General features: G+C 36.3%; 1 protein-coding gene across 3 annotated transcripts in view; it reads right to left on the bottom strand.

The window, feature by feature from the left end:
• The window catches only part of RPRD1B (regulation of nuclear pre-mRNA domain containing 1B), an 83,543-nt gene that overhangs the window by 21,427 nt on the left and 37,288 nt on the right, over positions 1-24,828 (bottom strand). For all 3 annotated transcript variants that reach the window (XM_036751725.1, XM_036751724.1, XM_036751726.1), the window contains exons 5-6: positions 20,388-20,514; positions 19,189-19,364 (exon numbers count right to left, since the gene is read on the bottom strand). In XM_036751725.1, coding sequence (XP_036607620.1) covers positions 19,189-19,364; positions 20,388-20,514 — 303 coding nt within the window. The remainder of the gene's footprint in view (positions 1-19,188; positions 19,365-20,387; positions 20,515-24,828) is intronic.

The following is a 24,828-nucleotide window of genomic DNA, read 5'->3' as shown; positions in this document are numbered from 1 at the left end:
TTTAATACTTTATGCATCTCATGGCAGTTAATATTGCTTTTTTAGGTTTCTTTCATCTTCCTTTTTACTTGTGTCTACTTCCTAATGTAAGAACAAAATAAGTCAAAGTAGAATGATCCTCACTAGTTTCCCTCTCCTGTTTTCTTGTGACTTACACAAGTTTTACAGAACCTTTTTCTTCAGGCCTCCACTTTGCACACTGTGTCATCAGACCTGAGGTAGTACACCAAGCTTTTCCAATGACCACGGGGAGCAAAGAAACAGATAAGAGTTGTATCAGTAGTTGCTGCTGCTACCTTTCAATGTGGCTCCAAAGGAGCCATGATAAACTGCCTTGGTAATTCTATGGGCAAGATATTTTTAAAAAAACAGGAGACTATGAACCAACATCTAATTTTCTGATAATTTTAGGACTTATATTTCTAGTACTGCTTTGAAACTTCACCTCAAAAACTCCCTTAAACTACAAGGAAAAATGTGACCCTCCACCTACCACCCTTCTGCTCTCTGCTGGTTTGGCATATAGTGCATGTGAATACAGACTACCCAACCCATACAGCCCAAAGGATATTTATTGAAGGGAATAGTGCCTATGCATACTTTGCCTTTTTGGGTTAGAACGATAGAGACTAACTTGACATGTTGTAGATGGGCTTTGGTAGAAGAGATCTAGAAAAGACAAGGTCTGGCATTTACAATGATCCTTTCTAAAAGCTTTCGTTTTCAAATGAAAAAAAATTTGAACCACTTTTTCAAGAGACTTGTACAGGAAAGAAAGAATAATCAAGATTCACACATTGCAAAATTCATTTTATTTCTCTCAGGAAAACATTTGCACAAACAAAATATTAGGGAAAAAAACATTTAAAGGTAGGGTTAAGTTTGACAAAAGACACACTATCCAGAGTTAAGTCTCATCTCTTCTTCACCTTACCCAGTTGTGCTGTAGCACATATGGGATATAAAAGTCACCCACTGCTCCAATACCCCTAATTAAGAGTAATAAAAAAGTATTAAGCATAAAGCAGATCATAAGAAGGCTTTGCTTTAAAGGTAGCCTGCAAAAGTTTGTTTTGTAAAACAAATCATTCTATTGCTAAATATCTCCAAAGAAAAAGTGATTCCCTCCAGGTCATTTAGTCCAACTTGTTTCTGAACAGGAATTTCCTCTATATCACAACACCTTCCCTAAAGAACGTTCCTCAAACAACCATTCTATGACTGTGCCACCAGAGCAGCTAATTTATGACAATCCAGGACACTTTAAGTCCAGAAATTACACCCTAACTTTCAACGCTCTCTGGTCTAAAAAGAAAAAACAAAACAAAACAAAAATTATATAAAATAAGAATTCCACTTTTCAAAATTTCATGCCAAAATGAAAAACCATCACTGACCTGCGTCTTTCTCTACCAGCCAGCTCCTTTCTCCCACATGACTTAGTGGCAGCTGCGACATTTCAAAATGATACATTCTGGGGTGTCACAGCAGAGCTGGAGCTGCTGAGCAAGACGCTGGGGAAGATAGAAGGAAAAGAAAGTGTTCTCTCTAGTTCCTGTGTTTTTTGTTTCTCTGCTCCATTAGTAAGAGCCATAATAAATTAAATTACATAGGGTATTTCACAAGAATAAAAATAATGAAATGTTTGACATCTGGCTAAATAAGACATTAGAAACAAGTCAATTGTTTCATCGGAAGAATAAAACCGAACAGACATCACCATCTGAGATGGGGCCAACAAAGCGCCTTAGTAGGGCTTTCTTAATGATGAAGTGTCTATACTAATGTGACAAGCTGGAGATTTTGAATTAAAGATCTTACTTTCAAAGTAGTAGTGCAATCTTAAGACTGGACCAATGTGTTTTAACAGAAGAAAACCAACAGAAAAGGGTGACAAAGGTCCAAGAAATATGCACATTTCAAAATTAGTTTACAAAAAAGTTAATTTTGAGACTGTACAAGCTAAAAAGTTGAAGCAATACAAGTGCGATTCTAAATCCAAATGATGACATAACACATTAAAGTTGTCTCAGATAATTCTGTATTCTTTAAAAATATTTATACAAAAAGCACAGGGATATTTTAAAAGTACAAAAGTACTAATACTATTACAATGTCTCACCTTATATAGTGCCAAGCAAATTAAAGTGTTTGATTTCAATAAGAAAATGAGTGATTTTTTTAAAAGTTCCAACAGCAAAATGTCTCTTCCTTACACATTTCACTGAATGACTGATTTTAAGATCTGTGTTCTTCATATCAAGCATGGGTTATCAGAGTGATGCTCTGAGTTATAACACATTTTTGCAATTCTTTCTGCTTTGGATCAGAATGATAAAAACAGGCAGTATTTGTGGGAAAGAAAAAGAAGTAGAGAAATAAAAACTGAAAGTAAATGGTTCCCATAAAAAACAATTCTGACAAACCAGGCAGGCATACTAGAGTAAAATTAAGTGCTAGAAAGTCAGTACTACTAACAATAAAAAAAAAAGACATGAATAAACGTCATTTGAAAAAACAGAATTTATTAAAAATATCTTGGAAATAATCTAACAAAATATCCAAATTAAGTTAATATTCTATCAAAATATCAATGGGATACTTTAAAGAATTAGAGAAAATTTAAAAATTCACACAGAAAAACAAAAAGTCAAGAATATCAAGGTAGAAAATGAAATAAAGTAGAAAGGAAGGGGGATATGACCTAATATGTATGTGTGTATATATATGTGTGGGTATATATACATGTATGTATATATGACCAAATGTATATCTCTGTGTGTATGTCTGTACACACACACACACACACACACACACACACACACACACACACACACAGAGTAAAGCAGTAATTATCCTATCTCCATATCTTTGCCACATGGTTCCCTATATCTGGAACACACTCTATCCTCACCTCTGCCTCTTAGAATCCCCTGGCGTCCTTCAAGGATACAAGCCTTTTTTCATTAGTTGTTAACACTCTCTCTTGAAACTGTCTTACATTTACTCATTTGTATACATGTTTCATCCCACCCAACCAGTAAAAAGTAATCTCCTTAAGGGAAGGAACTGTTTTGATTTTTGTTTGTATTCTTGGGTCTATTAAAGTATATAGGCACATGTAGGAAATTCAAAAGGTTTTGTGAAATTTAAAGTGAATTATCCAAATATTGGCACTATAGAAAAATAGAGGTGGCATTTGGTAGAACAGTTTAGATAAGCAAGATTTAGAACCAAATACATAAAAGCAGTGTAGTGTTTGATGAACCTAGTAACACAAATTGTTGAGGAAGGTATTCATTCTGTAACAAAAACCAGGAAAATGGAACAAGTAGTTGGTGCAAATGGAGTTAAACTAACTTCTTATATCACATGCTACGAAAGTCCAAAGGAATCAATAGTTCAAATATAAGTCATATTTTTTAAGAGAATGAAATTTATAGAAGAAAAATTCTTAATCAGATGGTGATAGAGGCAATTATAAAAGATTTTATGATTTTATCATTTCTATTATAAAAAAACAAAAAGTTTCCATACAAATAAAAGCAATGTATCCAGAAAAAGAGAAAAAAAAAGGACTATGGAAAAATTGTTATATTAAATGATATAAAATATTAGTAATAATAACACGTACATAGCACTTTAAGTAATGCACTTTATAGAAATTTGACTCTCACAACAATCCTGTGAGAGGTGAAGTGACTTGTATCATAACTAGTACACGTCTGGGATGGGATTTTGAACCCATGCTTTCTTAATTCCAAGCCCATTATTCTATCTACTACACTCTTTCCTAACTGATTATCACTCTCCCCATACATGCTATTTCAAACTCCCTGTTCTCCTACATCATCCCTTTCCCTTTCCCTCTCGGCAGAGAACCTTGCATCTTTCTTACTGAGAAAATAAAGGCTATTTGCTGTGAACTTCCTTTCTCTCCTACTCTACACCTTAAATCCTTGATTTCATCTCACATTCAGGGTTCCTTTACAGCAGTTTCTGATAGATAATCTCTGTCCTTTTCCTCAACAAGACCAATCCCTCTACTTACACCCACAATCTCCTCATCTTCTCTAGAAAATTGACCTTGCAAATACTCCCTCTCCCCAAACTTCAATATCATAAAATACTCTCTAAAACAATAAAAAAATACTTAAATAATTGAAGAGATACTCATTTTCATGGTTGAGACATATCAATAATAAAAAATTAATTTGCAGATTTAGTGGCATATAAATCAAATTACTGACAGGTTACTTTATAGTTAGGAAAAATAATAATAAAATTCATTTAGGAAAAACAAAAGGTCTAAAATCTTAAAAGATATAATGGAAGAAAGTAGGAACGAAGAGAGAATAGCAATATGAATGTAATAGAATATTACTAGCCATAAAAAAGACAAATATAAAGAGTTCAGAAAAACATGGGAAGACACATGAATTAACGATACACTATACACGACTTCAATAACATACAGAGAAAAACAACAAAAAGAAACTAAATACTATGTAACTATATGACTAAACTTAGCTTTAGAGAAAATGCAGCTCTTTCCTTCACTGCAGAGTTAGGGGACTATGGGTACAGAATGCTATATATGTTGTCAAATGTGGGGTCAATGCATTGGTTGGTTTTGCTAAACTTTCTTTGCGGGGGGGGGGGGGGGGGGCGACCAGGCAATTGGGGTTAAGTGACTTGCCCAAGGTCACACAGCTAGTGTGTCAAGTGTCTGAGGCTGCATTTGAACTCAGGTCCTCCTGACCTCAGGGCCAGTGTGCTCTACTCACTGAGCCACCTAGCTGCCCCTGCTAAACTTTCTTACTCCTCCATTAATCTTGTTATTAAAAAAAAGGGGTGAGACGGAAGAAGGGAAGAGAGGAAAGAAAGGAAAGAGAATATTCAGAAATAAATGTGATTGAAAAAACAATTTTTTAAAAAACCCTCCAGTCTCCTTGATCTTTATCCTCCTTTTCTCCCTTGACCCTTTCCTGCTATCCACCAACATCCCCAAGTCACTTGATATCACCATCACTCCATCCCCTTCTAGGGCCAAACTCCTGAACAGCATACATGGCATACTAGATGGAGTACTGGACTTGAATCGCCTCGGACACTATCTGTGTAACCCTGGGCAAGCCACTTACTAATCTTAGCCTCAGTTTACTCATATGTAAGATGGGGATGATAACTGTACCTACTTCACAGGGGATAGTGTGAAGACTAAATGAAATAATATATGAAAAGTACTCTGTACATCTGAAAAACCTATATACAAATGCTAGTTATGATGCTGATGAAAAGTTCTCTTCCCTTATGCTACTTCCTTTCCTCTCTCATTTCTTAATTCCTTGAAATCTGGCTTCTCACATTTTCATTTAACTGTAACTGACACCCCAAGATCAGTTAGTCAGTCAAAGCACCTTCTAAACATCAGGCACTGTGCTAATAAGCTATGGGGATTAAAAAAAGAAAAGGTAAATGACAGTCCCTGATCTCGAGAAGTTCACAGTCTAAAGGAAGAAACAACACGCAGACAGGATCTACACAGGATAAAGTAGACAGAGTCAACAGAGGGAAGACACCAGAAGGTTGCCAGTGATCCTACACTTGGTAAACCCAAGGGCCTTTTTCTCAGTTGTCATTCTTGCTGCATCTGATATGAACCACTCTCTCTCCTTTAATAATGATCTGGCTTTTTATAACACTATTCTCTAAATTCTCCTCCTCCCTGTCTGGCTGCTCCTTCTTAATCTCCTTGGCAGCCCTATCTCTACCTTCAAGTACATCACAATACTCCATCCTGGGTCCTCCTTTCTTTCTACGGTCTCTCTCAGTGATCTCATCAGTTCCCAGTGGCTCACTTATCTCTATCTTTTTATTTGGCCCTAGTCTTTCTCCTGAGCTCCAGTCTCACATCACCAACTACCTGTAAGCCTTTCAAATGATATTCCACAGACATCTCAAAACTTAATATGTTCAAAACATGATTCATTACCTTTTCTCCTAAATCCATCCCTTTTCCTAACTTCCCCATTCTGTCAACAGCACTGTCTTCCTTCTAGTCACTCAGGTTTTTGTAATACTCCTTTAACCCCCATTATCCAATCTGTTGCCAAATCCTGTCAATTCCAACTCCATAACATCTCTCTCATTTGTTCCCTCCTCTCTACTCCCTCGGTCATTAGCCTAATTCAGGCCCTTATCAACCTCTTGACAGAAGTATGACAAAAGGCTCTTTACAGCCTTTGTTCTCTCCTTTCTCCAAACCACCTCTCAGAAAGATACCAAAGTGATATTCCTAAAATATAGGACTGACCATGCCACTCCTCTGCTCAAAAATTTCCTATAACTCCCTATTGCCTCTAGGAGCTGATACAAACTCCTTTATTTGGCATTTAAAACTCTTCACATTATGGCTCCAGTCTCAAAGTAGCTAGGTGGAGTGTAATGGATAAAGCACTGGATTTGGGATTTAGGAAGATCTGAGTTCAAATCCTGAAACAGACAATTAGTAGCTTTGTGACATTGGAGTAAATAATTTAAGCTCTCTGTGCCTCAGTTTCCCTTTCTGTAAAATGAGGAAAAGTTTGACTCAATGGCTTCTAAGGTCCCTTTTACCTCTAAGCCTTTGGATCCAACCTTTCTAGTTTTATTATACGTACTCTGTTTTCCAGCCAAAATGGATAACTTGCTGTTATTTACATGGCAATCCCTCTCCTGTCCTCATACCTTTTCATTGGCTCTTATACCTAGTCTATACTCCCTATTCATCTTTTCTCCAACAGAGTTCCTAGCTTTCTTCAAATTAGGCTTTTTTGGATCCACCTAGCTGGTTACACCCTGAAAAAAATCCCTCATTTACTTACATGTGTATATGTTGTTTTCCCCTACTAGAATATAAGCTCCTTATGGGAGGTTTCTTCGTATTCTCCTAGCACCCCCCATCATGCCTCTGCACACAGAAGACTCTAGTAAATACTTGCTAATCATGCAACCGCACAAACATCAGATAAAAATCTAAGGAACTGACAGACATTGATAAAATCCATTTTCCAATGGGTAATTAGTCAAAGGCTATAAAGAAACAATTCTCAAAAGAAGTTGTTGTCAACAATCACTTGAAAAGATGTCCAAAATCACTTATTTTAAGATAAATGGAAAAATAACTCTGAGATATCACCCAAACTCCAAACTGGCAAAGATGGTATAAAATGTCAACAAGAAGACAGGAGCCATAGGAAATTCACAGAAGTACTATTTTTAATAGGAAAAACTCAAAACTATGTGCCCTATAATGGGAGGACTAAATAAATTGTGACATATGAATATAAAAGAATACATTCTAACATGCATCATAATGGATGATGACAAATATGAAGGAAAATGGGAGAAGAGAAGGGAATGAACATTTACAGAGAGAGCACAGTGGTAAGCACTCTATCATTTCATTTCAATCTCACAACAACTCTAGGAGATAGGTGCTGTTATTATCCCCATTTTATAGTTGAGACAACTGAAGTAAATACAAATTTAGTGACTTGCCCGAGGTCACACAGCTAACAAGTAACTGAGACTGTATTTGAACTTGAGTCTTTCTGACTCTAGGCCGAGCACTCTATCTACTACACTACCTAGCTGCCTTTAAAAATATAAAGCCAAAAGAAACATATCAAGTGATGGAGAACCAAAAGTACAACATACATGTGAAAGGAGATAAAACTATTATGAAACTTATTGTAAATACTTACAAAAGCTAATGCACATGATCTTTATTTCCTTTATCAGTTAACAGGTAAGGAGTACAGCTGCATTATAATGAAATACATACAATAAATACAATCATTCATAATGCTTAAATCTTCGGGGGGTCCCCAATTGAGAAACGGTCAAAGGATATGAACAGGCAGTTTTCAGAGGAAGAAATTAGAGCTATCTATAGGCATATGAAAAAATGCTCTGGATCACTACTGATTAGAGAAATGCAAATCAAAACAACTCTTAGATACCACATCTCTCCTATCAGATTGGCTAAAATAACAAAACAGGAAAATGATAAATGCTGGAAAGGATGTGGGGAAATTGGAACATTGTTGCATTGCTGGTGGAGTTGTGAGCTGATCCAGCCATTTTGGAGAGCAGTTTGGAACTATGCCCAAAGGGCTATAGAAATGTTCATACCCTTTGACCCAGCAATACCACTTCTAGGGTTGTATCCCAAAGAAATCACACAAGCAGGAAAAGGACCCATATGTACAAGGATATTTATAGCGGCTCTTTTTGTGGTAGCCAAGAATTGGAAATCAAAGGGATGCCCATCGATTGGGGAATGGCTGAACAAGCTGTCGTATATGAAGGTGATGGAATACTACTGTGCCATAAGAAATGGGGATGATGCAGACTTCATAACAACCTGGAAAAACCTACACGACATAATGCTGAGTGAGCGGAGCAGAGCCAGGAGAACGTTGTGCACAGCCACAGATATATGGATTCTGTGAGGACCAACCCTGACATACTTCGCTCTTCTCAGCAACCTAAGGTGCAAGGACAACTCCAGGGGACTCACGATGGAGAATGCTATCTTCATCCAGAGAAAGAACTGTGAAGTTTGAATATAGATTGAGGCGCACTACATGCTCGCCTTTTTTGCTTCTCTTTTGTTTTTGTTTTGTTTTTTTTTTTGGTTCTGTTTCTTCTTTCTCATGATTCATTCCATTGGTCATAATTCTTCTCCACAACTTGACTAGTGTATAAATTAATTCAATGCGAAGGTATATGTGATAGTTATATGAGATTCCATGCCATCTTGGGGAGGGAGGGGAGAAAATCTGGAACTCAAAATTATGTAGAACCACGTGTGGTAAACTAAAAATAAATAAATAAATTAAAAAAAAATCTTCGGGGGGTTTTGTGGAGTCTTGGGGGATTTTGTTTATATTCCAATTTTCTACTGATTGGCTTTGTTTGAAAGTATATTTTAGTTTGTTGTTGTTTTCTTGATTGTACTGTTCTTTGGTTCTTTTTCATATATATGAATGCTTGCATTTGTTACTAGAAATTAAACAAAGCTCATTAACTTATTAGTTAAGAAAGAAAAAAATGGTTTTTTAGTAAGGAATGTAAGTTAATCCCTTAATGATTTTGAGATACATCTCCAGGTGAGCAAGAAATTAATAAGCACTTACGAGATCCCAGTATGTGCCAAGCATTAAATTAGTAGCCCATAACCACAAACATTAGTGAAATCATGTCTGATCTCAAGAAGCTTATATAAGTAAATAAAAGTAAAGACATTCAAAAATGCCCATGTGTAAAGAAAACTCCTCTACTATATAAATACTCATGTGCAAAGAAAACTCCTCTACCACATCTCATAAAACTAGACCTCCAGCCTTTAACTGAAGACCTCCAGGAACTAAAAGCTTACTACTTAAAGACATACCCTATTGCTGCTGAACAGCTCTCGATAGTATTAGGTAGTTTCTTCATTACACTGAAGGAAATTCTCCTTTCCTGTTAATTTTTACATTCTGGTCCTAACTTCTTTCTTCGAAGTTCCCAAGATTTAAATTAAATTACATTAAAACTCAGGTATACTAACTGTCAAGTTGTGTTCCTTCTACAATCAATTTCCTTCCCCCAAACAAAAAGGCACACACTATAGAAATTAAGTAAAGATCAGCTAGCCTAAAAACCAAACTAACCCTAATGACTATTATTCATTATGAGTCTGAGATGATGTCTAGTAGGATCCTATCTGCAACCTAACTTTCTCTAATGAAATAATATTTGTAAAGTATTTAGCACAGTGCCTGGCACATCGTGGACAGTTAATAAATGCTTATGGCCTGCTTTGTAGATATTTGTTTGCCTGTTTGTCTCCCCCATTAGACTGTAAACTCCTAGGAGAGGGACTGTCTTTTGCATCTTTTTGTATCTCCAGCACTTAGCACTGTGCCAGGCACATAGTAAGCACTTCATGAATATTTATTGATTTAGTTATTCCTTCCCCAAATAATATGGTGATGTTGCAGTTTATTGGGATCAAAAGTAACATGTAACATGGCTAATGTTACTAAGATATTTTCAAAAAAGGAAAAAGTTACACTATACAACCTTTTTCTTTCTCCATCCTCGAAACACTCACATAATCTCAACTGGCTTGCAGAGAGAAAACTTCACATAATGTGAAAGTGGTTAGCAAATCATTTGCATAGGGAAAAAAATTACTGCATTCCAGAGTGATTCTTGGCATATGCCTACCAGCAGAGACAATATGAACAAAACGAAAGCATAATGATGCAAAGGAAGCCACAAAGAGGAACCAGGCTACATTTAAATATTCTTCTTTTAAAAAACATACATCTAATATGGCTCTGTTTCTTGAAATTTTGAAGAATTGTTCTAAAAACTGATGTGTCCACAAAGATTTAGCTATTTTTGTACTCAGAATATTATAACATCCAGAATGAGAACAAAGATGGAAGAAGTACCTAACGTGGAATGGTTACTACTTATACCACAAGATGATACAGTTTAGTCAAAACACTTCTGCATACAGTATACTACCAATGTACCTAAGAATTCATTTCCAAGGTGTCAATCTAACCCCCTCAATACCAACCAATAAACTTTAAAGCATCTACACTAGTCCTTCAATCTAATTTAAATACTTACATTAAGAAATTAGATAATTTACCCATGATCACAGAGCTAGTATGCATCACAGGCAGAACTTGAACCCAGGTCTTCCTAACTCCAAGACCAGTATCTCCAGCCACTACCACCACATAGCCTCTCATCAATTAAAGCTATACTACTGCTCAAATTCATATTCTGTAAGGTGAATCCTATTCAGAAAGTCATACTTAAGTTAGTACCATGATATTTTTGCTGTTCTTGTTTAAGTTGTTTTAGTTGTGTCTAAAACTTCATGAAACCATTTGGGGTGTTCTTGACACAGATACTGGAGTGGTTTGCCATTTCCTTCTCCAACCCATTTAACAGATGAGGAAATTGAGGCAAACAAGCTTAAGTGACTTGCCCAGAAATACAGCTAGTGTCTCAGACTAGATCTGAAATCAAGTCTTCCTGAAATTAAAGCCATCTATAGTCACATGAAAAAATGTTCTAAATCACTACTGATTAGAGAGATGCAAATCGAAATAGCTCTGAGGTACCACATCACACCTACCAGATTGGCTAACATGACAAAACAGGAAAATGATAAATGTTGGAGAAGATGTGAGAAAGTTAGAACACTAATTCACTGTTGGCAGAGTTGTGAATTGATCCAACCATTCTGGAGAGCAATTTGGAACTATGCCCAAAGGGCTATAAAACTGTGCACACCCTTTGAGCCAGCAATACCACTTCTAGGTCTGTGTCCCAAAGAGATCATAGAAATGTGAAAAGGACCCACATGTACAAAAAATATTTATAGCAGCTCTCTTTGTGGTGGCCAAGCACTAGAAATTGAGGGGATGTCCATCAATTGAGGAATGGCTGAACAAGTTGTGGTATTGTGCTATAAGAAATGATGAGCAGGAGGACTTCATAATAACCTGGAAAGACTTATATTAACTAATGCTGGGTGAAATAAGCAGAACCAGGAGAACACTGTACACAGTAACAGCAATATTGTAAGATGACTGACTTTGATAGACTCAGCTCTTCTCATCAATGCAACGTTCAAAGACAGATCTAAAAGACTCATGATGGAAAATGCTATTCACATCCAGAGAAAGAACTTTGGAGTCTGAATGCAGATGAAAGCATGCTATTTGCTCTCCTTTTTTCCAGTTGTTTTGTTTATTCTTTCTTGTGGTTCCTCCCATTAGTTCTCATTCTTCTCTACATCATGACTAATGTTAAAATGTTTAATATGAATGTGTAAGTGGAGCCTATATCAGATTGCACACCATCTTGGGGAGGGGGGAGGAAACGGAGCAGGAGAAAATTTAAAACTCAAAATCTTATGGAAGCGAATGTTGAAAACTAAAATAAATTAACTAATTTTAATAAAAAAATAATTAAAAAAAATCAGGTCTTCCTGATTCCAGGCCAGTCACTCTATCCACTGCACCACCTAGCCACCTTAATGATATTATGATATTTGCTGTTTTCCAAGACAATTCATATAACAAGATAATTTAAAACCTAGAAAATGAGCCTATTCATCTAATTCAAGCTGTTCTTCACTATTTACCCATTTGTAAAGCAAGTTTTATCTAGAAATTAGAATGTATAGTTTACACATTTACTCAGTGAATTCCTAGATGTCTTAAGGTGACTTATGAAAATGGCAGAGACTCTTTATAAGACCCTGATATTTGAAGAGGCATGCTGAGGGAAACCTACAGTTCTTCCTTGTGTCACAAGGATGTTGATGACTATGGTCAAATATTTTAGTAGGCAAATTATGACAGGAAACACAGATACTGTTTTGCCTTAACAAGTAGACGTATTTACGAATAACGATCGACTGGTGTTACATAAACATTGGCTGAAGTAGAGCTGTTCCGAGAAATGAGGCTATAATTGGGACACTTAGAACAGTACCTATAGTTAGAGGTCAGCATCATGTTCTGAAAGAACTCCCAAGGTTTTGCCACCTTTACCTAATGAAAATTATCACAGAGTTTGCCTTGAAATATCATGGTCGTTAAAGCTGTATCAAAATGTAGCATCTTTGTTTAAGTAGAAAGCCTAAAAAATTTCTAAAGGTATGGAGAAATCCCTGCCCACCCCCACGCCCCAAGCATTATTCTAATTATGAGTCTGGCCTTACCAACTTGCAAGACCCATGACATGGTAATAGTAGCATGTTCAGTTCTCAGACTAACATTAAAGATAAGATTTCCTAATCAACTCATTTCTGCAAAACATTTAAATCATATAGATTCAAAATGTCAATAGCTCAAAAGAATGGAAGAAATTCAAACAACAGGACAAAATGCTTCCAAATCTGTTACAAGTTTTGAATTTTCCACAAATCCCCACATTATCCAAAAGAATAAGTTTCTATGATGGAAATGTAAAGGAACCCTGCATTATTCCATCAAAAAAGGACTGCAAATGTAGAGAATATTTAAAAAAAAATTGGTTCCATCTCAGAATAGAGATGACAAAGCTGAGCGCATAATGAATATCTAAAGGTTTCAAGAAATACATTTTACTTATCATTAGGCTGTAGTAACAGACTGATGATGATCTGGTTCAACACTATTTCTACTGATTTGTAATTCAGGCATCTCTGTATTCTCCACACCACAGCAATAAATTTCTTTATTTCTAAAAAGAAGATTCAAGCATGGGATTTTGGATAGGATCATGACGAAAGGGAGGAACATATGTTTGCTTGTCCTCAAGCCACATCAAGAAATTTTTATTAATATGTTCCAAAGGTCCCCAGGGTATGGAAGTGTGTCTTAGAAGAAAGAGCACCAGACTAGGAGTAAGAAAATCTCGGTTCTAATCCCAGTTTAGGGCAGTTACCATATTTTTCCATGTTAAGACACACCCTTTTTCAAAAAATTTGGGGTCTAAAAACTGGGTACGTTTTATACAGTGGTTGTAGATTTTTTTTAACTTGCATTTCCTGCTTTTTCATGCTTGTTTTTGCACTCGTTGTTGTAGATTTTTTACTTGCCATTTCCCACTTTTTTGCGCTCATCGTTTCACATTTGTTACCGGCATATTAGGTTATGTTTTGCCACATTCTGCCCAGAAATGGCTCAGAAAAGATTTTCATATAGTGCTGAATTCAAGTTAAAAGTGATCCAGTTTGCAAAAGTGAATGGAAATCGTGCTGCTGAATGTAAGTTTGGTTTTCCTCCAACTGAGAAAACAATCCAAGACTGGTTATAGGAAGAAGAAACCCTACTGAAAATGCCACGACAGAAGAAGGCCATGAGAGGCAAGTCAGTAAAATGGCCTGATTTAGAGAGAGAATTGAAGACATGGATTGAAGAGCAAAGGGCAATTGGAATTCCTGTGTCCACAAAGATGGTTCAGCACGAGGCAAGAAGAATTGCTGATGAAAAAGAAGTTACTGATTTCAAAAGAGGACACAATTGGTGCTTCAGGTTCATGAAATGGAACGGACTAAGCATGCGTACACGTTCCAGACCTGCCCAAAAGATGCCTGAAAGCTATGAGCAGATGAATAAAACTTGAGTTCAAAAACTTTATGTAATACATTTTTTTCAAATTCTGGGCCCCCAAATTTAGGTGTGTCTTATACATGTGGAAATATGGTAGATAGAGTGCCGGGCCTGGAGGCAGGAAGACTCATCTTCCTGAGTTCAAATTTGACCTCAGACACTTACAAGCCGTGTGATCCTGGGCAAGTCACTCAACCCTGTCTGCCTCAGTTTCCTCATCTATAAAATGAGATACAGAATGAAATGGCAAATCACTCCAATATCTTCGTAAAGAAAACCCCAAATGGGGTCAAAGAGTTATACAAACTGGAACAACTGGAAAGCAACAATCCCAAGCTTAACCAGTGACCCACAAGTTACTAAGTCTCAACTAACCTACATCACAGCTTCCCTGACTACTGCTGTTTTGGAGATTAAATGAGACAATGTATGTAAAATACTCTGAAATGTATGAGGCTACATATGAATGCAAGGTGGTATTACTGTCATGTGCCTTTTTTCCTTCTTCACTTCCCCTCTAAATTCATTACTTTAATCTTTCTATTCCCTTCCCTTTTATGCCTTTTCTATTTATGTACCCACCAGCTTAATCCTACTGACTGTATTCAGTTTGAAGGTTGCTTACTCTTGTTAAGGGGATAGTCTACTCCCAAATTAACAAAAAAGAACTCTCTTATCTACTCTAAGTACAGTTATTCTAATGAAAGCTTCTAGCCATCTGCACCCTGCAGAGAAGCAGAAAAGGTTGCCAAAAACAACAGAATGGTATCAGTCTAGTTTAGTGTCCCTCATCTGTGGCCAAAGAATTTCTCAAGTTATTATAACAAAACTAAAGGCAGAGAGTCACACAGAAAGGCTAGATTCTAAGTCATTTTCCCTTTCCCTGCTGTGTTTTCTGAATCAAAAGGCTATGCCCCTGGATAGTCATTATAGTCATGGGGAGTGCCATGCTGGGGAGAAAAGAAAACAGCTTCAGGTTCCAATGAAGCAATTTCTCACCTCCCAACAGCACAAGAGAACACAATAAGTTTCACACCAAAGAAAATAGAAAAGTCAGTCTGTTGGCATGTTTCCACCTTTAACCAATATATTCTTCTAAACAAGCTATAGTTTTTCTACAACAAGATTCCTTAGCCTATTTAAGTGATTTTAACTTTGGAAGCTATTCTGTGCACAATGATGCTGTCTACCTACTTTTGTCTTCCTCTGTTAAAATACACTGTACTAAACAGAGAATTAGGAGAACCTTAATTCTAGTCCTAGCTCTGCCCCTAACTCATTACGTGACCTTGGGAGTAAGTTATTCTTCTGTAGACTTTAGTTTCTTCTTGTTTAAAAAAAAAAAGAGGCATTGAGAGATGATTTCCAAAAGTCTATGATGCTCAGTCTAGATTGTATTACATAAAAGTCTTCTACATAAAACTACAGTCCAAGTAATGTGTCTAAGCTCACTCTGTGACAAGCATAATCATTTAATCTCTAGCTTCATTCTCAAGTGCCTTAATCAAGCTACAAGTTCCATAAGAACAGGAATCTATTTTTCTCTGCAATCTCTTAATTCTTGCTCTTTACAGAAGTTATCTCCAACCAGTAGCTCTAATTACTAATAAACTCATAGAATGTTATAGCCTGAAAGAGACCTGTGAATTGATCTAGTCCTCCCGCCTTTTACAATGGGGAAACTGAGGACCTAAGAGAGGAAGTGATTTTCCCAAAGCCATACAGCAAAATGGTAGCAGAGACGGAACTGAATAATGTCCTCTGCTTCCCTACAGGGTACAGATGGCTGAAGGAGAACACATGTCTAGGATTTTAAAAAAAGAAAGTACACTTTGACTGAAGTTTTGCAAAAGGAATGTTTTTTGCCCAAGGTTCTTATACTTTGGTTAGGGAAATATGGTCACTATTTCTATAGCACACAACACTTTGAATCCTATGGTCCCTCAGAAATCGTTTAATGAGGATATAACAGATCTCTAAGTACTGATTTCCATTTGTTACGTCTTTCTCTTATTCCCAAATCTTCCTAATAATATGGAGATAGATACTGAACACACTACCTCATGGATACTAATTTCTGTTTTTTTGTTATACCCAATCATGACAATTCTTTACGTAAATAAGATGAAGTTTATTGTTTTATCATCCTTTATAATACCAACAACCATTTTCATATCGCCATTCATAGAAATTTTCAGTGCTCTGAAAAGTATTATTTCAATATATCCTTAGTTATAACTATAAACTAAATATTCCGTCACCTGAAGTAAATATAGCTAGTTTGAGCATTTGCCAAAGACAGATAATAAGTGAATACTAAATGAACTAATTAAATAAAAACTTCATTATTTATAGATAGTAGAAGCTTTTATTCCCTAGACATGGATTAATCATTTCTAGATTTAACTAGTTTCATCTGCTCTATACTTACATAAAGGAGTCTATACTTTTCTTCCTTTAACCTTAAAGAACAAACTAGTGCCCACCTCTATCCCACCCCCTTCAAATTCTGCATATCCTAAAGCAGAGAAATCAAATTCAGTTAGTACAAATGACCCAGATTAAAATGGAAATGGAAAATGTTTAGCAAAAAAAATGAAAATAATACAGACAATGCTAATTTGTGATTTTCTGAGTCAATAGTGCAGATACTCACCAGGAGGCAAAAGGAATGTCATTCAGAATTAAATATTTAACCTTAAATTGTTGCTTACATAGTAACAAAAATGCAAACTCTTCTCTGGCACTTTGGGAAAGCACAAATGAACTTCTCACAGAGAAAATTATTTTTCCCCATATAAGAAAAGTGTGAAAATATACATTTCAAACAGCATTTTGATTCAAAATTTCCAAAGTTCTAATATAGATCTGGTCATGACAAGAAGTCGTCTTCAATCTATGTATGCCCCTCCAGTGCAACAAGGAAAACTGGTTAGGTTCTGATCAGTAAGCCTCGGACAGTGATAAAGATTAGCTAGCACAAACTACTCAGGGGAAAGCACTCAATATGAGAATTTTTCTTTCCCTACTTAATGGCAAAGAGGGTTTTTTTTCTTTGGGGGAGAGAAATGTCCTAAGGATGGAAGAACCTAATACACACCTCACAATCCTAACAATCTCCATAAAAATGCAACAGACCCTTAAGACATAAGGTGGAATTAAAATTGCAGAGATGAGGTTGCTTGACAAGGATAAAACTAATTAAAAGCTGCACTTTTTAATATACCTAATAATTTCTATTTTTACTACAACAAACCTAGAAAAATATTTAATATTAAGTAGCTGCTAGAGAGCATTTAGGGGGAATTCCTGAGGCTGACAGCTTGTGGACTTTTAAACAGAATCCTTTTGCATTCTTTGTTCAATTTCATCCTAATCCCAAGGTCAGTGTTGGAATGGGACCTATAAAGTTCTCCAGAGATTGTCAAATGTGATGGTATTTATCAAGCCACTGCTCTATGGAAAATGGAATGATCACCTGAAAAATTTAAGTGGGTACCAAGGGGGAAATGGAAAACATAACAAAGAGTTAACCGGCCCTACCAACCCAATCTCTTCTCAAAGATGCTGTCCTTTATGATAGCTTGCCACATTCCACCCAACAACAGCTGCTCATGATAATCAATGTCTGACAGTTCAGAGAAAGCCCTTAATGTGTCGCCAAGGGGCAGTTCAACAGATGGCATAGTGACTTACAACCAGAATCATTAATTACATTCCCTTATTAGTCCCGGGGCACAGTGCTGAAAATGCTTCCTCAGTGAAAGATGAACATTTCAGATAAATGACCGTCTGGTATTGCCTGTGCAACTCCCTCTAGGACTTCTGGTCATTGCTGATTTCTAGTCAAAATGATGCTATTTTTACAGCCGTTTCACATCTTCCAGGTTCAAGCTGGCTATGAACATGAAGTTCTTACCAGCACTATTCATAATTACTCCCATCATCACTGCAGGTAAGGATAATGTACAACATGCACATTATTCGTTTTATACTACACAGTCAGATGACAGTGCTGAAACGCAAACTCACTTAATCTTAATCATCTCACCTTTGAAAGCCTGAAGACTTAACTTCTTTTCTCTCTATGCCACAGAATTTATGTTTTCTGAGTTGAGGCAGAGGAAAATTTCCTCTGCTCTCTTTATATCATCTCTTTGGGCTACATATACAAAACTATAAAGTTTAAGATAAATTCATGGTCAGTACTCTCCAGTAGCCACAGGGGATAGTACTTTTCCACAGACTATAAGCTCCATGCGGACAAGAAGGGTGTCTTAATTATCTGTAGAATTTTCCTAGCATCTAGCCCAGTACACCGGTACTTAGATATTTGTTGAATGATTATCTTCCTACAATCAAGTGCACTGTTGGAGCGGAGGTAACAGCAGGCGTCTGTGTGCTAGGCTACCCAAGGACAAGCGTTCCCAGTCTTCTATGAAAAGACTACGTATGATGTGGCTTCTCCTAAGTGTTGGAGGAGAACAATCCTTACTTCCCCTCCCTGTTGATGGAAACCTAACAGGGATATGAGAATAAGGATTAAACTTCATAGAATGACAACTGAAATTCCTGAATTAACATCACACAGGGCCTTGAAGGTCCACTGTATATTACACTCAGAACTAACTTTGGAAATGACTAAAGATACTTGTGGGCACTCTCCAACTTCTGTCTGATTACATCCTTCTATTTCAATGCCATTCCTGAGGCCTGTATCTCAGGCAACAAATATTTTACCTGAATTGAAACTGGTATGTTAGAGATTAGGCTCTAAAATACCAAGACTGGGAGTTCATGAAGTTTCTCTCCTGAAATCTAAGACCTGTTCTTTCCTGGCTGTAAGGAAATATGACCAATATTTATAAGAAGGTTCAAACAACTACGATACCTAACAGAATTTCCCCGTCTCATATTTTTTTTTTTAAATATAAAGGGCTGTTTCAAGGATCATACCCACTGAGCAGTGTGAACTACAAGGAGGGGAACTGAGGGATTCTGGCTCACTTTGGATAGTACTTACTTCTAGTTTTTTCTCCTTCTCTGTTAAAACATCTTTCTGGTTCTGGGTATATTCCACCAACATGCGTGCCAGCTGGCGCCGGTCTTCGAGTTCTGCTGCCAGTCGCCCGTTATATTCTGCTAGTAACAAACATGCTTCATCCACTGTCTTTGAAAGACGTTCAGCTGCCTCTTTGTCTAAGCACAAATGTGACCGAAAAAAAAATTGAGACAACCTACAAATCACACAGGCATGGCTGAGATGATTGGGCAGGGGAAGAAGTATGGAAGGGCAGGTGGAATGGAGACAGGGATGGTCAAAAGACTTCTGCCTACTGTACATAGTCTTTTTTTCAAACACAAGAATAGACCTGGACTCAGAGGAAAACAATGAAACAGTTATAACTTGGAAGTCCACCATCATCTACAAAAACTATTTCTGAGTTACCTGAGGTGAAAGAGCTCTGGAGTGGGAATCTGACAAAAGGATACCTAAATTCTCTATTTTGTAAAAGCACTATGGGAAGGCTAACATCCAAACTAAATAGACAATGACTTTGGTTTTAAAGTTTAAACTAAAAAGAATTATTCCTTTTCTCTACTATGTTCAACATATTTCTATTTATGTTGCCTTATTTTTCCTTCTTCAAATAATGCCAGATATTTACTCTTTGGGGTAGGGGGGTTGGAGCTCCAGTGTCATTTCACTGATGTAGGAAATTTCTGGTGAGGAAATTCCCTCTATTAAGGCAGATCAGCAACTGTTTCGCAGTTTCTAGTCTTATAGAGAGGTCTGGGGACCTCAAATGCCCAGGGTCACAAACAGTTTGTGTCAGAGGCAGGACTTAAATCCAGATTTTCTTGACCTGAGGATTGCTTCCTAACCACTATACCACACTGTCTCTCATTAGAACTACATACATGCAAGGAAGCAGTATTATTAAAAACTAAAAGGAATCATGATATACTCTACATTCCAACAGATGATTTAGGATGCCTCACAATCGTATTTCTGTAGCAATCAACCCACATTTTGGCACTACACAAACAGAAATTCAGATTTCATTACACGAGCTATGACTATATGCCTTTGACAACAAACAAATATGCCTTCTGTCCAACATAGTACGAAAGCTTAAACCTTCAGCAATAAGCAGATCTTACAATTCAGTGTATAGCAGATATTTTTCCCCTCTTTTACCTTGGACCCAAAGGTCTCACCTGTAATTTTCTCTAGAAGTGAAACATCTTGGACTTCTTGTGGTAGTGAAGCAATTTTCTGCCTCACAGTGGCATCGCCTGATGCAGCATTTTCCAAATCCTGCAGGGCTTTGATCAGTTCCTCAGTCTATCAGACAGAAAGCCAATGATAGCCATTAGTACATACAGAATTTTATCTTTCTTAGAAATTAGTTTAAGTTAAATGAGGTGGAGATAAGTTTCAAAAACAGCTACTCCAGATAAGTTTATAGATTCTATCCTGAGAACTCACACTACTCACTCTATTTTCCCATTTACCAACAGTATAGTGCAAGGGAATATACAAAATTAATTTCTGAAATCTAATCATGGCAAGACAAAGATGAAATTCTACACTATATCTTAAAGATCACATTCCAAATATATCCGTGGCAAAAAGAACCTAAGATAATATTTTCTGTTTTATTGCAAATAGTGCTAGAATTATACTAAGAACACAATATTTTAAAATGAGTTTTTATTGATAGCTTTTGTTTTCACATTGCCTAAATTTCCCCTATACCCTTTCTCCTTCTCTACCCATAAAACTGTCTTAAGAAAAGAGAGGAAGAGGAAAAAAAACCACACTGTTACCCATGGAACACCTCTGCAAAAGTAGAGAGAGATATTCTTCTCATATTTTTCTTTGGGGAGATGCTTATTAAATACAAAATAGTTTCAGGATAAAAGGAGCATAATAGCGGGGGCATGGCTGGTGGAGGTGGGGGCCGGGGGGTTATGTGTGAAGATTCAGAGCCAAGGTATTTGTCAAAGAGCTATGCCTTGAAGGGTACTAGAGATGACAAAAAAGGAAAACATTTCGGTCTTGAGTAGCAGCCTGTACAAAGACACTATGGTAGGAGACAGAATATCCTAGAATAGCAAGTAGGCCAGTTTGGCTGGTACATAGAAAGTATGAGGGGGAATAATATAAAATTAGTCTGAAAAGATAAAATGTAACCAAATTGTGAAAGACTTTTTAAAATACAAAACTAGGGGATCACAGAGAGGCCATAAGACTTCCCAAGTAGGGAAGTGATGTGGTCAGCCCTATGTTTTAAGAATATCAATTGGGCAGCTGCTACATGGAGGAGAAATTCAAGGCAGAGAGACAGATTAAGAGCCTAGGGTAATAATATAAGTGAAACAATAAGGACCTGAACAAGAGTGGTAAGTGAAGGAAAGGGGCTAAATGTGAGAGAAGGCAGAGTCAACAAGCCTTAGCAACTGCCTGGACACTGGGGGAGTGGGGGGGGGGGGGTGGGCAGAAGGGGGAGAGAGAAAGAGAGAGAGAGTCAAGAGTTAAAGATGACTCCAAAATTTCAAATCTGTATGAGAATCCTAAAGTACAAGTCAAAAAAAAAAAAAAAGCAGAAAACATCGGAAAGAAAAATACAAAATGTTTTGATAGATTCACCAATTATAATTTCTGAGGAGCAGCTGACTTTTTACCTATTAATCAAATGAGAAAAAAATGTTTAATTCTCTAATTCTTTATAATTTACAAACATTAAATTTAAATCTGATGTGATCATTTAACCACTCACCCCCAACACACTTAAGAAATAGACAAGCACCAGAGAGAGGCTTTTATAAGATAAACAAGCATATACAACTCCACTAAAGTCCTCCTCTAATGTTTCATTTCTGACAGGTCCTGAGGTTGAGCAGCATCAATCTGGGTACAGCATTAGAGTAAAATTAATATGTCTATTAGTCTAGAACCAGCCTAGGTTGAAAGAGTGTTATCATAAAGTTGGTCACTAAATAATGAATTTTGGGGCCACAGGAATGAATCTAATGAAGCACGGGCACTGGAGATGTGGGAAGCAAAATTTGAAATCTTTATTAGTGGAGGGAATTCACAATGATAAAGTTAAGGATCATCTGAACTAATACATAGTATCATCAACAAAATTTATTAAATATCTAAAATGTACCAGATACTATACATAGGCATATAAAAGTTCCTAATGCATGTGTATAAATGGAATTTTAATAAACTGATTATGGCTTAGAAAACTGCAATCTACTCTATATCTATATACATTATATAGTTAACTCTGGATTACTATGATGACCCTTGAGAAAAACAGTGGCATGTTAACCATTATCAAAAAAACTTTTTAGCTACTATTTCCTGAAGAACCATATGCAAATGAAAAAAATCAAATCTTAACCACTGCTTTAAAGCATCAAAGAAAAGTCAACCTAGTTGTTTGGCAAGACAATAATGCAAGAGAGGTTGAGCAGGAGCTACCCACTTTAATCTTTTTTTTGAATTGGTTATTAGCACCACCTTGTGGTCATATTTTCAACGGGGGGGCGGGTTTCATTTTTCAAAAAACAAATCCTTATGAATTATCTTTTGTTTTTACATTGCTTACATTTCTCACTCCATTCTAGTTTTCCCTCTTCCCAAAGAGTCAGTCTTATAACAAATTTTTAAAGTGAAAAAAATTCATCAAAAGCAATTGATACCCTAAAAAAAAAAATCTCACTATATGTACTGTTCCACACCTCTGCAAAGGAGCAGGTAGAGCTATCTTCCCACATCTCTTTGGGGCCAAACTTCTATATCGTTTGACAAAATTTATTTGCTTTTAATGGATTTTTTTCAAAAATCATAGTTTTCCTCAATATCCTTTCCCCTACCTGAAAGTATATCACATCCCATACCGGTTTTTTTAAAAGAAAAAAAAAAACGAAAAAAATCAGTACAAATGTTCAATAATTTTAAAAGTCCAAAAACATGTGCAACAGACAACACCTAAAGATCCCCCACCTCCAAGACATGGTGAGGTGGGAGTGTACTCTCATGCCAATATTTTCTGAGTCATATTGAAAAATTACGAACAATAGTTAAACTGGAACCTCCTCCATTCTCACCCCCAAAAACTATAGAAATTTGATAAATACAATAAAGCTAGTGTTTTGAAAAGACTAATAAAGTCGATTGACTTTCAGCTAATCTGATTAAAAAGAGGGAAGAAAATCAATAAAATATCAAATGAGCAAGATTAAATCATAAGAAAATAGCACCTCTTATGCTAATAAAACTGAAAACATAAAAGAAACAGAAAAATACCTTCAGAAATATAAGATACCCAAACTGACAGACCAGAAAGAGATCATAAATAACTCAACCCTAAAAAAAACAAAATTCCTGCTCCTTATGGATTCACAAGAGAATTCCAACAAATTTTAAAAGAATAATTAATTTTGCTGTTCAGTTGTTTTTCAGTTGTGTCTGAGTCTTCATGACCCCACAGGGGTTTTCCTGGCAAAGATACTGGCATGGTTTGTCATTTTCTTATTCAGCTCATTTTACAAATGAGAAAACTGAAGCAAACAGGATTAAGTGACTTGCCCAGGGACAGACAGCTAGTAAAGGCCTGAAGCTAGATTTGAACTCAGGAAGATGACTCTTCCTGACTCAAGGCCCAGCACTCTGTCCACTATATCACCCAAGCTGCCTGCAACAATTAATCCCCACACTACACAAATTAGTCTCAAAAAAACAAGAAAGCAAATTCCCTATCATAATCCTTTTATGACACATGTAATGCCTAAACCAGGCAAGGATAAAACACAGAAGGAAAACCACAGGCCAATGTTGTTAATGAATATTAATTTTTTAAAATTTCAGTAAAATTCTGAGACTACGGTGAATTATCCAAGAAATCACTCATTATGGTGCTGGATTTATACCAGGGATGTAAGGATGGTTCAACATTAGGAAAATAGAAAAGTAATCAACATAGTTAATCATATTAAAAAGTCAAAATGTCCAAAACCACATTTTTACCTCAATACATCCAGAAAAAAAAAATCTCACAAAGTACAATATTAATTTATGCTTTAAAAAAATCAACAACAAAATATAGGCATAGAGGGACTTTTTAAAATACCATTTTAAAAATCTATTTAATTTGTATGACTTCAGATGTATGATGGGTATTGTTATTTCTTGCTTTCTCAATGGGTGGAGTAGAGGTAAGGAGAGAATTTGGAACTGAAAATAAAAATTACAAAATAAAATAAAATAAAACCAGAAGCAAGTATCATGAAACTGAGATACACTGAACCTTTTCCAATAAATAAGAGAGTAAAGCAAAGATGCCCCTTCTACCTTCTGTTACTTGATACAGTTCTGGAAATGCTAGCCATAGCAATAAGACAAGAGAAAGAAATTAAAGGCATAAAGATAAATAAAGAAGAAATAAAACTATCTCTATTTGCTGACACTATGATAGTAAACTTGAAAAATCCTAAGTGAATTAGCAAAGATACTAATCAAGACAAGACCTTCAGCAAAATTGCAGACTAAAAAATTAAGCCTCAAAATAAACTGCATTCCTATATAACAACAAAATCCAAGGAGAATAATAGAAAAGGAAAACCTATTCCAAACAACTGCAAA

Source organism: Trichosurus vulpecula, chromosome 3, assembly GCF_011100635.1.
Source record: "Trichosurus vulpecula isolate mTriVul1 chromosome 3, mTriVul1.pri, whole genome shotgun sequence".
NCBI lineage: Eukaryota > Metazoa > Chordata > Mammalia > Diprotodontia > Phalangeridae > Trichosurus > Trichosurus vulpecula.
The sequence above is the reverse complement of the archived record's forward strand: the minus strand, read 5'-3'. Positions and strand labels throughout refer to the sequence as shown.